The sequence below is a fragment of the Frieseomelitta varia genome, unplaced genomic scaffold (genome assembly GCF_011392965.1).
Source record: "Frieseomelitta varia isolate USP_RPSP 00005682 unplaced genomic scaffold, Fvar_1.2 scaffold_533, whole genome shotgun sequence".
Taxonomy (NCBI): Eukaryota; Metazoa; Arthropoda; class Insecta; order Hymenoptera; family Apidae; genus Frieseomelitta; species Frieseomelitta varia.
Genome location: NW_025110294.1, coordinates 380,787 through 393,091, shown reverse-complemented (window position 1 = coordinate 393,091; position 12,305 = coordinate 380,787). Strand labels below are relative to the sequence as shown.

The 12,305-nt window shown below is 46.9% G+C and overlaps 1 protein-coding gene across 3 annotated transcripts in view; it reads left to right on the top strand.

Moving 5' to 3' along the window:
* Positions 1 to 12,305, top strand: part of LOC122533506 (extracellular sulfatase SULF-1 homolog) — a 98,314-nt gene that overhangs the window by 55,486 nt on the left and 30,523 nt on the right. For all 3 annotated transcript variants that reach the window (XM_043663311.1, XM_043663310.1, XM_043663309.1), the window contains exons 2-3: positions 4,631 to 4,953; positions 5,571 to 5,810. In XM_043663311.1, coding sequence (XP_043519246.1) covers positions 4,695 to 4,953; positions 5,571 to 5,810 — 499 coding nt within the window. In that variant the 5' untranslated portion in view covers positions 4,631 to 4,694. The remainder of the gene's footprint in view (positions 1 to 4,630; positions 4,954 to 5,570; positions 5,811 to 12,305) is intronic.

The following is a 12,305-nucleotide window of genomic DNA, read 5'->3' as shown; positions in this document are numbered from 1 at the left end:
TCTCGGAAGAGTGTGGCGACCTACAGACAAGAGAATCGACCTACACTCCGCGTCGTCTTGGAACGTGTCGCGTCGCAGGTTTACATTCGGAATAATACGTAACATCCGTTTTACCTGCGACCTACTCCGACCGTATATAGCGTACATCTGTCGATGGCCTCTGCCAGAGGCCACCCACGCCAGCTTTCAGCGTGATTGCGCGCACGTAAATTACGCTCCCGATGTTAGCGACTCTCGGCCCATCGAACGTGATTCTATACGCAACGCGTGGAAACGAGGAAGACTACGCGTACGTACAAAGCGTGGCACGACGCGAATCGAATGTGAACGAGCCAGCGTTGTGTGTAACCAACGCTGCTCCGTTCCAGTAAGAATCGCTCGAAGAAGAGGAAACGCGTGTGTCGCTTTCGTGTCGAGATCAATTCGTCGTTCACTCGTCAATTCGTTTTGTTGCGAAAAGAAATTTCAAGGATTCTTGCGTCTTTCATCCAGATTCTGTGATTTTTCTTCGTCTCTCTAATTCCATGGACATTTAAACTATTTGTCACATGACGCGAGCGAACGAATTTCTCGACGACAAAATAACTCTCGAGAGTTCGTGAGTTTACCGCGACGTGGCCACGATATCGAGAGATTCGAGCAGCAGAATTTCTCGAAAAATTCTGGACTCATTTCCTGCCTGTGCGACTGCATGTCGCCGGTTACGTCTCGGCGCGAGGCGATGCAGTTACTCAATTGCCGTAGTTGCGAAACAAACGGAGGGATTATTGTTTTACTATTCTTAGCCGAGCTCTGTCGAGCTCTGGTCGAGCATGAACCCTGCCAGACAGCCGAGGCTATATAGAATTTGGTGAACTGTTGCGAATGTGTTTTGCCATGCGTTGGAGAACGCTGCGGATTATTTACCGACAATCCAAAAAAAGAATAGATGCCTCATCGTAATCAGTGTCGTCTCAAATTTTAGACAAACGAATTTAGCGACGTTTCTTTAGACCGATGCTTCAAAGCAACTAATTAGGCCATATATGTACAGCCTCTCACACGCACAGCGCATTTACTTTCCTCGCCTGAGATTTCCAAACCTTGTCGATGTGAATTAGTCAATAAAATTCTTCCCTCTGTATCTACTCATTCTATGAAAAATTCTGAACTATGATCTGGGTCGAATTCTAGTAAACTAATCGAAAGAACGCCTCTTTCAACACATTCCTCCTCTGCGACTTCATCCAGGAACTTTTCTCGCCCCTCGAACTTCCGCAAATTAATCGACGTCCACACACAGCCAATTACCAAGATGATAAATTACGTAATCCGTCGCGACAGGATCCTTGTGACAGTTCCCACGAGGAGTATCGTCAAGAGAGTCAGAGGGGCATGTTACATATTTCAAACACCCACTCTCCACGTATCCTGTTTCGGATTTGCCTGCGCCGCTTCACTCGGGAGAAGCGATTATCAATTAGCAGTAATTAACGCGAGACTCGTTGATTCGCATTGGATTCGCACCCCAGCAACCTTCCAGCCACTTCCCAACTTGAGAACTCTCTTCGCTAATTTGGCGATTCATTGATATTGTCTCCGAAGAGGATTCTTTCCGTAAATGCGGATAAAAGACGCGAAGATGGTTACGTAGAAACGGATGGCCGATGTCCCTTGCATTATCCTTTTTCTCGCGCGCGAAAAACTGTTGCTGGCCGTGATGTATCGCTCGCCAGATGGCCGCGGTAAAGATGAAGTCTCGCTTTCTCTGATCTATATAGGCATCGCGCGCATACTTGCCGTGAACTTTACGCGAAGTACTTATTCGAGTCATTTCCTCAACCGCGCGGCTCGTATAAATATACGGAGGATATTAGCTTGATATACTACGTTTAATATCATATCGCGGTGAATCAAAGGCGGAATTATTATCGCGCTGTCCGGGACAATGGCGAAAGTTTTTCGGCGAGGTGGAACAACAATAAGGAGGGGGACCGTTCCTTATTCGAGCCGCGTAGTGGTAACATGGAGACCAGAGTGGGCACGTATCGGGAAATTTAATAAAAGGCGGCACTTTCTCGGAAATAGGTCGAGAATAGAGAGAGTGGAAAAAGATCGCGAGGCGAATACCACCGATCGTCGCGAAAAAGTCTCTCTCTCTCTCTGTCTGTCTGTCTCTCTTTCGCCGTTTCCAACGAGATCCGTGGGAACCCGTTCGAACCGCATCGTAAATTCACTCGCCGCTCAGTTATCTGCATCCATATTCCACTTCCTGGCGTAAAACCTCCACCTTCCGTTCTTTCACGCTGTTCGATCGCTGATCTCTTTAATACTAGAGCTACCGAGGACCAAAGTATAAAAATTGAGTCAAAAAAAAAAAAAAAAATTAGACTGCATGGAATATGAAATGAAATCATATATTTCACAAAAACCACTCGAACGTCTAAAAAATGTAACATTGTAAATCCGCGAAATTACTCTAGAAAATTATAAATTGGTCAGTTTCACCGCTTTGATAGTTTTCTAGTGTTAAAAGAAGAGAGAAAAAGAAATCAAGCGATCATAAAATATCTCCCCTGCCTACGATACATGAAAATAATCGACGTGACCGGTCATTTCAGTCAGATTTGCAATTTCATTTCGATTGTGACCTAGTTCTATACGATTTCGATTACGCTAATCTTAATAAGTTATAACAGTCATAGTTTTTTACAGGAATATAATTCTATATTCCACGTTACACTTTTTTTTTTTTATCTCTGAAAATTACATTGTCGCCTATTTTGTTCGTTATTATACGAATAATTTTACAAGGTAACACACGTCACGGATTTGATCGTCACGAAGTTCGAGATTGAACTTTTCAAGACGTTGAAGCTCGAACGACTCGAATAACTCTACCACTGCTGCGCGAAGTATCGAGGGAAGGAACGATCGATCTGTCTGTTAGAGAATGATCAAGCACAGGTGTTCGATGTTTCCCCTAGATAATTCAATAACCAGCTTGGCGCACGTTCGCGCGGCAACATCCATCATGTTGGATATACCACCAGCCGCGATAACTGTCCCCGCCATCTTGAGAAGTATCGCGAGCTCGAGAAGAAGCGGCGTTGATTTAAGCCGTCTGCCAGCCGAGTCGCGCGGGATAATTCAGGTGCTAACGACTATTTACGAGAAGAGGCGGTCGATTGTTCGCGGAATGCGACCGAGGGTTGCCATAAAACCCCAACTGTCCGATTATGGTCGCGCGATGTACGCGCGGCCCCGTAACTCCGGTCAGGTCGCGACCGTTCCTTTTTTTACGTCTCTTTCATCTTTCGTCTTGCCGAGGCAAGACCTTCACCGCCTCTCCTCCGCCATTCGTCTTTCACTCTTTAGTTACGGGGATCACGTCGCGTTTCGCGTCTGCTTCGACCGTTCGATAGAGGTGTGAAAAGAAGCAGATTTCGCATGTTTCAACGTGAACTTTTGAAATGGGACATGACTCGCATCGTATTTTCACGATATTGCCTTTCAAATGCATCAGATTCCATTACTTTGTACTTGAATATAAAAAGAAGTTAATAATAGTACGTAATGATTGCCAGCGTTTGTAGAAAATTATGAAAAATATTAGAGAGAGTCTAAACGAGTTGCTCGAGCCGCCTTCTAAATGCAACGACATCAAATTCACAGTACGCAATGATTACCACTTTGATGGCACTTGTAGAAAATTACGAAGAATATTAAAAAGAGTTCAAGTCGGTAACAGATTGCTTCAGTAAGATCGTCGAAAGTTGTCGTTGATCAGAATCTCTTTAGGAAATGTTACGAGTCTCATATTAAGCACCTTTATCCTACGCTCCATTATAACTGAAACCACGGATTAACGGATTAACGGCGGGCGTCGTTGGTTAATTGTTTCGCATGATCCTGCTGCTCGTCGAGTTATTGATAGTAATTAGCAGCCGTGTATCCTGCATTAAGCTGTTACACAATCGGTCTCACAAGAATCTCAGCTTTCAGCGATCTAACTACCAGATCGTGCGATCTTTCTACGCGTGGTATTAGACTACCTTCGCTGCCTCGTCACCCAAAACACGTACATATGCTTCCGGCGCGTGATTACTACATTCCGAATTTCTGTAGAAATATTCAAAATACAAAATGAAAATTATATGAAATATCCGACGGTGCTTGCCGTGTGAAACGATCATCTGCCGAGGTTCCATTTTTTTTTTTTTTTAATTTAAATTTTGAATTGCCAGAGAGACGAGATGGAACTCGAAACCCGATCCAGAATCGATGGAAATCGCTGGAGGCTGTCGGCGAGCCGTACCTCGCCGGTGTCGTTTAATAACACTCGTAGCCCACTGTTCAGTACAGCGGATCGACGATTAATTCCCAACGAACGATAATGCTCGATTGGACATCGGTGGTTTCGATGGGAATTCTAAACCACCGGCTGAGCCGATCGTCAGTCGAAAGTTGCTCGAAAGAAGGAAAGAAATTAATTGACAAGCAAAGAACAAGAAAGAGGTTTACGCACAGGGGCCCGATGCCTTTGGAGCGCAATCACACTAGACTCTACAAAAGACTTATCGACTTTCCGTCCAATCAACGTCACAAGCAAAACTGTTCATTAACGTAAGACACGCCCCGCTTGTTACAGCAACCGACCGCCATGATATGACACTCGATTGAGAGGAAGAGCGTGCAACCGACGATCAACCACCATGAGGAAGTTACTGCAGTTTTTGGCGCTGCTGTTGTTGTTGGGTGTCAATGCCAGGCGAACGGACGCAGACGCCCCTGTCGATGACGTTTACGGCGGCAGCCAGCGTCGTGGTGGTTCCCTTCACAAGTCTAATTACAACGGCGGCAACAACAATTACAATTCGCAGTCAAACTCGCCCTATCTACCGTACCAGCAGCCCAGAGAGAGGAAGCCCAACATAGTGCTGATTCTGACGGACGATCAAGATGTTGAACTCGGTTAGTTTCACTTCCCTTTTACGTCTCTGTCGCTACTTTTTCTTCTCTCGAGGCTGCCAGACCTACACGAGGAGTTTGTTTAACACGTTGTTTAAGCGTACTTGGCTGAGGTGTATCGACCAAGCCTGGAAAAACCGTGACTCATTGTTTCTACGCGTTTCTACCTGTTATCGCTACCATAATTCTTGTTCGTTCCCCGAGTGACGGAATCACCGAACGATATCGTTTTTATCTCCATTTTCTGAACCCGTTAATGGCAAACGTACTGCGTGAAACTTTCAGCTAATAACCGTGTCTACTTTCATAACTGAAGGTAGTAGACCCAACAGATCGAATCTTCTTTTCAACCCTCGAATTTAACCTCCCCCCCTCAGCAAATTTAACAGATTTAAATCCAACCCAAAGAAGAAAGAAACAACGGTACTAAAAAAAAAAAAGAAAAGTAGAAAAAGAATCAAATTTAATCGCTACGGAGCCGGTGTTTCTCCGAAAACCGTAGCCCGGCTTCACTCCGATGAAAGAAAGATTCCCCCCTATCTATCCTTCGATCCTCGCCCGAAGAGCTCTCTGTCGAACGCTCCTTCTGATCGTGTGTTGCGGTTGGTCCAATCCCTCAGGTTCGCTGAACTTCATGCCACGGACCCTAAGGCGAATAAGGGACGAGGGAGCCGAGCTGAGACACGCATACGTGACCACTCCTATGTGTTGTCCGAGCAGGAGCTCCTTGCTGACCGGCCGTTACGTTCACAATCACGAGGTCTTTACGAACAACGACAACTGCAGCAGCCCCCAGTGGCAACGGGATCACGAGCCGCACTCGTTCGCCGCTTACCTGAGCAACGCAGGATATCGTACCGGTGAGTGTACTCGTCACGACCAACCCACCTGAAACCGCTTTTCACCCCTTTCGATGACGGAACATCGCCGTGTGTGTGTGTGTGTGTGTGTGTGTGTGTGTGTGAACACGTCACTTATCCATCGTAGAAAACACACTGGTTAGAAAAAGAGTCACGCGACCGGGTCTCAGCTGGCGGACGCCGTCAGTTTCTTAGCCAGGAGGAATCGTCGACACGGTCTCGTGCTATCGGCTCGTGGATAATTCAGGCGATCGGTGACTGTCTACGGGCTGTTTAGTCTCGTCTACAGATACCGGCAAGAATTATTTATCGACTCCTTCCAGTCGCGTGTCGCGACTTCCTAATGGCTCTGGACTGCGGACCTCTACGCAAATTCGTAGAACACGACTGAAGAAACTCCGTGAGTTATCATCCAACGAGCAGACAATTTCGTGGACGTGATTTAAAGAAACAGGAGCGAAGTAAAAATATTTATTTCCGCTCTTAAGCGCTGGAATGACGTGCCACGCACGTCGAGAATTTTTCGTCCTCAAAGTTGCAATATTTTCTCAGTTTTAAGTATAACCCAGACAAAGCAAAACAATCAATTTATTACTTCTCAATAGTTTTATATCCAGCTGCTGATAGCGTACCGATGAGTTCAAAGAGAAAGCGACGAATTATATGTTATTGTATACGATTTGGTCACTCGTTATGGTCCGCAATCAGTTGCCAGCGCGAGTGGTGAGAAACGTTGCGAGATAGTAAAGTAACCCAAGTAAAGTCCTTGCATCTTTCATAAAAGTCCACGGTGTGATAACGAATCAGGCTCACTCAATCAGTAGAACTTCGTAGATTGAAGAAACTTGAGAGTTTAAACTATTTCGTCCATTAAATACTACAACGAGTAGACATCTTTGTGGACATGGTTAAAGAAACGGGATCTCTGCGTGCTCATAAAAGTCTACGTGATAATGCTTTCAGAATCTATAGCCTATAGTCTATTAACGCTACGTAAAGCAGAGTAGCGACAAGCGCAGCGGCGAGTTGGTTGACCCGTGACACCGCGGAGCCGAAGAATCTGGCCACCTTCAATTGAAACGCTCGTACTAAGCTCGTCTTGCTCGCTCGTAATTGGAGTCAAGTACGATTCGACACGATAAATCTTCGTTGCGTAAGCAGTTACCGCTGCTCCCCGCAACCGCGGAGATTTTTCGCGCATAGAATGGAAAACCTGCTTCCGCTTCGCGAAGAAACGTGTAACACGTCACGGTTGTAAGAATTACGGATAGCCGCGTCGAATTTGTGGCCTGACGCGACTACTCCGTTCCGCGAGGCGCAATTACGCGCCAAGAGGGACACTCGACGTCCCGTTGGAAAGGGGAGAGAGCAACGAATATGGCAATGGATTCCCGTAGAATTTCTCGAGATTCGATCTCGCCGGGCGAGTTGTTGGTCCGCGTTCGTCCAGTCCCGCAATTGTGTGCGCTCCTCCCCTCCTGCTTCGCCATTCGGGCAAATCTTGGCCGGTTGTCGAAAGAGAGGAAGAGAGAGAGAGAGAGAGAGAGAGAAAGAGGGGAGTAGGAGGGGAGAGAGAGAAAGGGCGAAACCCGAAGAGGGAAGAGCCGCACAGGGCCAAAAACGGTTGCAACATGTTGGTTGGAGCGGTGGGTTGCATCGGGAGAGCGGTGGATCGATCATCGGAGAACAATAATTCAGGAACCGACGGCGGATTGAATGCAGATGAATCGCGACGGTGCATCGATTGTTTGCATTGTTCGCTAGTTACAGCGTCCGAGCTTGTGCGTGGCCCTCGACGAACGGCGTCGCGATGATGCATCCCCGATGGACCCGGCGACTCGCGAGGCTCGATACAATTACCAATCGCTATCGAGGGTCCAGTCTGGCCCTGGACTGGTCTCTCGTCGAGATGTTTTTTTGAAAGGACGTCTGACGATCGGAAACGATCGATTAACCCTTCCTAAACTACGCGCGTAGTTTCGTTGCGCGAACTCCTACGTAAAATTATAGATATTTTTTCCAGACATTCACGTTCCATCCATGTGCGTTTATTTATAACTTTCGTACAATTTGTAGAACGAATCGACAATTTGCAAGACGAGATTCGAACGGTTCGAACCGAGCGCGATATCTCGAGCTACGGTTCGGGGGAGAGATCGAGAGACCAAAGAACACGTCGCCGACACTTAAGGTCGTTGGTCTTTTTTTTGGCGAACTTGGCCGAAGGCGGTCTGAGAGTTATCTGGTTCGAATCGCCTGGTAAGGTTTCAGCGGGAGAAAGGAGGCTTTGCTCATCAGCTGCAGCTGTTTACAGACACCTTTTTTACAAGGCTGAAAGCGATCCCGGTGTGCTTCAGCGTCTCGAGATGAATCGATTTCGCGGCAACAACGAGATTTTTCGACCGGCTGGCGACCGATCGATCCACCGACGAGAGGGAACACGAGCCTCCCAGCCGTCGCCGCCTTTTCTTTCTCCCCACATTCGCGTCGAATGGAATTCTCGCCGATCTGTGTCGATCGAGTTCGAGGAATCGTTGAATCGTCGGAACGATAAAATTGCTCTGGATAATGATCCGTCCGCGCGAAAACGAGTGTCTGGAGACGCTGGGTTTGGGGAAACGTAGTTCCCCCGAGATAAGCCTGAATTTCTAATCTCCAGGAAGAGTTTAAAATACCAGGGAACACTTGTAATTCGGAGGGAGAAGAACCTTCGACCTCTCGACGAGGTTCTAAGTGATTAAAGTTTTATCTCTCTAGCCTACTTTGCCGTACACTCGTCACGCGACTCTCCGCGAGAGAACTTGCCTTCCAATTACGCCAGGAATTACTTTACCCTCTTTACCTTTCGCGGATCCGTTGTAAGAAATCACACGGCGGACAGTCGCTCGTTTTAATGCTCGATTTAATAACAGATCTGGGCAGGTACCCTGGGAGCGGGAAACCTCGCGTCGCGATAAGAAACAGCCGGCTGAATGCAATCACCGTCTCTCGTACCTGTTTCACGTGTTTCACGTTCATTCGTGTCGTTCGTATTTCCGAACGGTCGCGGCAATTCTGTCCTGTCAGTCGAGCCTATTTTCGGAGACATGCAAATTACCTCGAAGAAACGTTTCCCTCCGAGTCTCTCTCTCTCTCTCTCTCTCTCTCTCTCTCTCTCTCTCTCTCTCTCTCTCTCTCTCTCTCTATCAGGTAATGTATATATATATATATATATATATATATATATATATGTATTTCTTATATTTCCAATCCTCGAAAAATACGTTGGCGATATATTCGAAGGAAGATAAAATACTTTTACGCGAAAGTCTCTCTTTATCAATTACGATTTGTACCTTTCAAATCAAGTTTCAAATCAAACTTTTCGACGTTTCTGTAAGGGAGGGACGTTTCACTCTCTCGCGCTCGTTACACAGCTATTTCAGATCTTCGTCCTTTGTACGTTTCAGAAAATACTGAACTGAATGTACGAAAGACCAAAGCTTCGAACCTCCGCTACACGTCCTTTGAGCCGTTTTCAATCGAGTCGTATTTTCCAACGACTGGAAGGTCTCTTCCTCGCCGGTTGAAATTAAAGGGAAACAGAAACGTGAAAAGATTCGGGGACCAATTCCTATTAATTTTAACTCGGACACTGTCGAACATCGGAACGATACGAACAGACGGAAAATTCGCCCCTTACGTAAACCCGCCTTTAAACCACTATCAAACCGCTCAGAGCGCTTTTTAAAGGCGTATCGCGTTCACCGAACAGGATCTTGTAAATTAGACCGAGCCTTTGCTCGTATCTCAGCCAGATCTGCGCGTAGATCCTGCTGCGAGAGGCTATCTGGCTCGGAGATTATTCGGCGAAAATAGCCGAAGAAACCAGTCAGCAGCCCCAACGCGAATTCCCCATGGCAAACATCGTCTTGGTCTCTCGGACTAGCTGTCGTCGATCACCAAGGGAGCGCACAAGAAAAGAGATCACGACCGGTAGAGGAAAACGCGAGAGGAGACAAAAATCTTCTCACGATCGTGACAGTTCGACCCTTCGATGGGTAGACAGGCTCCTCTCCGTGGGTATACGTTCTCTCGCCTTTCCTTTAAACCACGATGGAACAACTCTCCTGGTCTCTTCTCCTTGTCCATTCGCCGGTCTCTCCCTGTTGTTCCGTCGTTCGTGCCTTCTCTACCACCAGCTTCGCCCTGCGTACGACTATATTCGAGGAGAAGGTAGGACGTTGCTCCCTGAAAGCGGCCAGGTTTCTCAGCCTTTAAGCTCCATCCACATCCGGCATCGAACTGGCGTCCCTCCAAAAATTTCATCGCGCGAGACGCTCGGTATCTACTTCCGTAAACGTTCCGCGGTGTCCCCGCGTCTCGTGCGATCATCTCGCGACGAAAACACGTCTCGTGGCTAATTATCGTCGCGATCATCCTTCGTTTTGGTGCTTAACCCATCGCGCTGGCAACTGATTGCGGACCATAACGAGTGACCGGACCGTATACAACAATTCGTCGCTATCTTTTTCTTTTGAACTCGTCGATACGACATCACTGGATAGAAATGATTAAGAAGTGATAAACTTATCATTTGTTTTGCCTGGGTTACATTTAAATATACATAAAACTGAGATGTTGCAATTTTGGGATAAAAAAATTCTCGATGTGGCACGTCATTCCAGCGTAAGAGGTTAACTTAACTCTGGTCTGACTGTGAATAACCGGGCGATTGTTTCTCGTGGTGAAAATATCGTGGTATTCCGATGCTTTGGATCTGTTTGGATTTCCTTGACAGCTCGAAGATCTAAATTTGTGCAAAAGTTTGAAGAGTAGATCGACTAGAAATTTAGTTGTTTAATCAGAGATCTACTTTCTCTGTCAATTTTTTAAATTTCTGTTCTCAATAACGGTGGCCTAATAGTAAATTCTTCGGTTAAAGCCTAGATAAATCCAAGGACAGACTGTCCTCGGAGGTCGAAAAGATTTTACATCGAGGATAAGCGCGATGATTAATCAATTTTTGCCCAGGAGACACGTAGACTCTCGCCAGTCAGACAGCTATCCGTCTTCGGTGAAATGAGCTCAAATTACGCAGGCATTAAACAAACCTCGGCGCGGCGATCCGGTTTGCTCGTGACTGCCGGCTTCTGGCTGCCTCGAAAATTAAGAACCTGTTATTTTCACGGTTACGTCGTCGAATCGTGCATTGTTGCCTTCGTCTCCACGTCGTGACGAGCGGGGAGAACAAAAAAAAAAAAAAAAAAAAAAAAATGTGCAAGACTTCAACAAGAAGAATAATTCAGCTGGGAGGAGACCCTAGTTTCTTAAGATCCACGCTCTCGCGAGGCTGTTGGAGGGTGGATTCGCAACGGTCCTAGGAATAATTACGAGCCGCGAATCACGACGACGACGTGAACCAACGGATCGCCGGCGACCGAACAGTCACACACAGAGAGAAAGAGAATAACTGGTTTCGTTATCGTCGTCGTCTGTTGTACACGCGGCGCGAGCGTCCCTGACCAGAATACCAGGGCTGGCGCGCACACAGGCCAGGCGACAAATTTTCATCGCTATCTTTGCAAGAGGATCTTGTCACGCGCGCATACGTTAGGCCACGGCTTCACCTTTAGGCCGCGTTCGCGACCCCACGTTGTCTTGACGGGCGTGAAACTAGACCTGAATTTGCCGATGCTAATTAGGTCCGAGAAAACTAGTCCGTGATCGTTTCTCGCATTGCTCACGAGCGCAGCGGCGTGCATCTCGCCTGGCGATAATATACACCAGGAACAAGAACAAAGAAAACACACCCGCCGAGCGCGTACGAACCGCGTACGAGACTTGCAGCGTGTTTCGTTTCGTCGTGTTCTTCTTCTTCTTTTTCTTTTTCTTTTTCTTCTTTGTCCCACGTCGACTTTGGCGACGATGCTCCCCCAAAGGTCGAGTTTCAACGAAAAGTCTCGCGACCTTCTCGCTCCTCCTACAATCGATTGCGCGTCTTTATTAAAGTCGTTCGATTCGTGGCATTATGCAGCGACAGGAAGTAGAAACGGCGAGGCGTAGCCGAGGCAACGGTATATTGTCTCGATTGTTCGACCTGGGTGCTCCGTGTCGGCAAGTAAAAACAATGCGCCGCACAACTATGTACATACGTGCCTGCGTATCGATCTCGCTGATCGAACGATAAGCGTACGATCGATTCTCGCCACGTACGGTTTGTTCTCGTGTATCTCGAGGATGAGATCGAGGTCGGTTTTCGAGGAAATGAGGCATCGACTTTAAGACATGGTGAGGTATTAACCTTTAACACGGGTATTTTAATTTTATTTCTAATCACTATCACGGAGAAACGTAAAGTCTCTGCCGAGGCACGTCCAAACTGTGATCTTTTGGCCACACAAAACTCACCAGTATCTCATCGACAAAGAGGATCCCCCAACTTGTGATTTGTGCAAAGTTCAATTGACAGTGAAACGTATTGTCCAGTTCAGTGCGAATAGACATCAACTAACA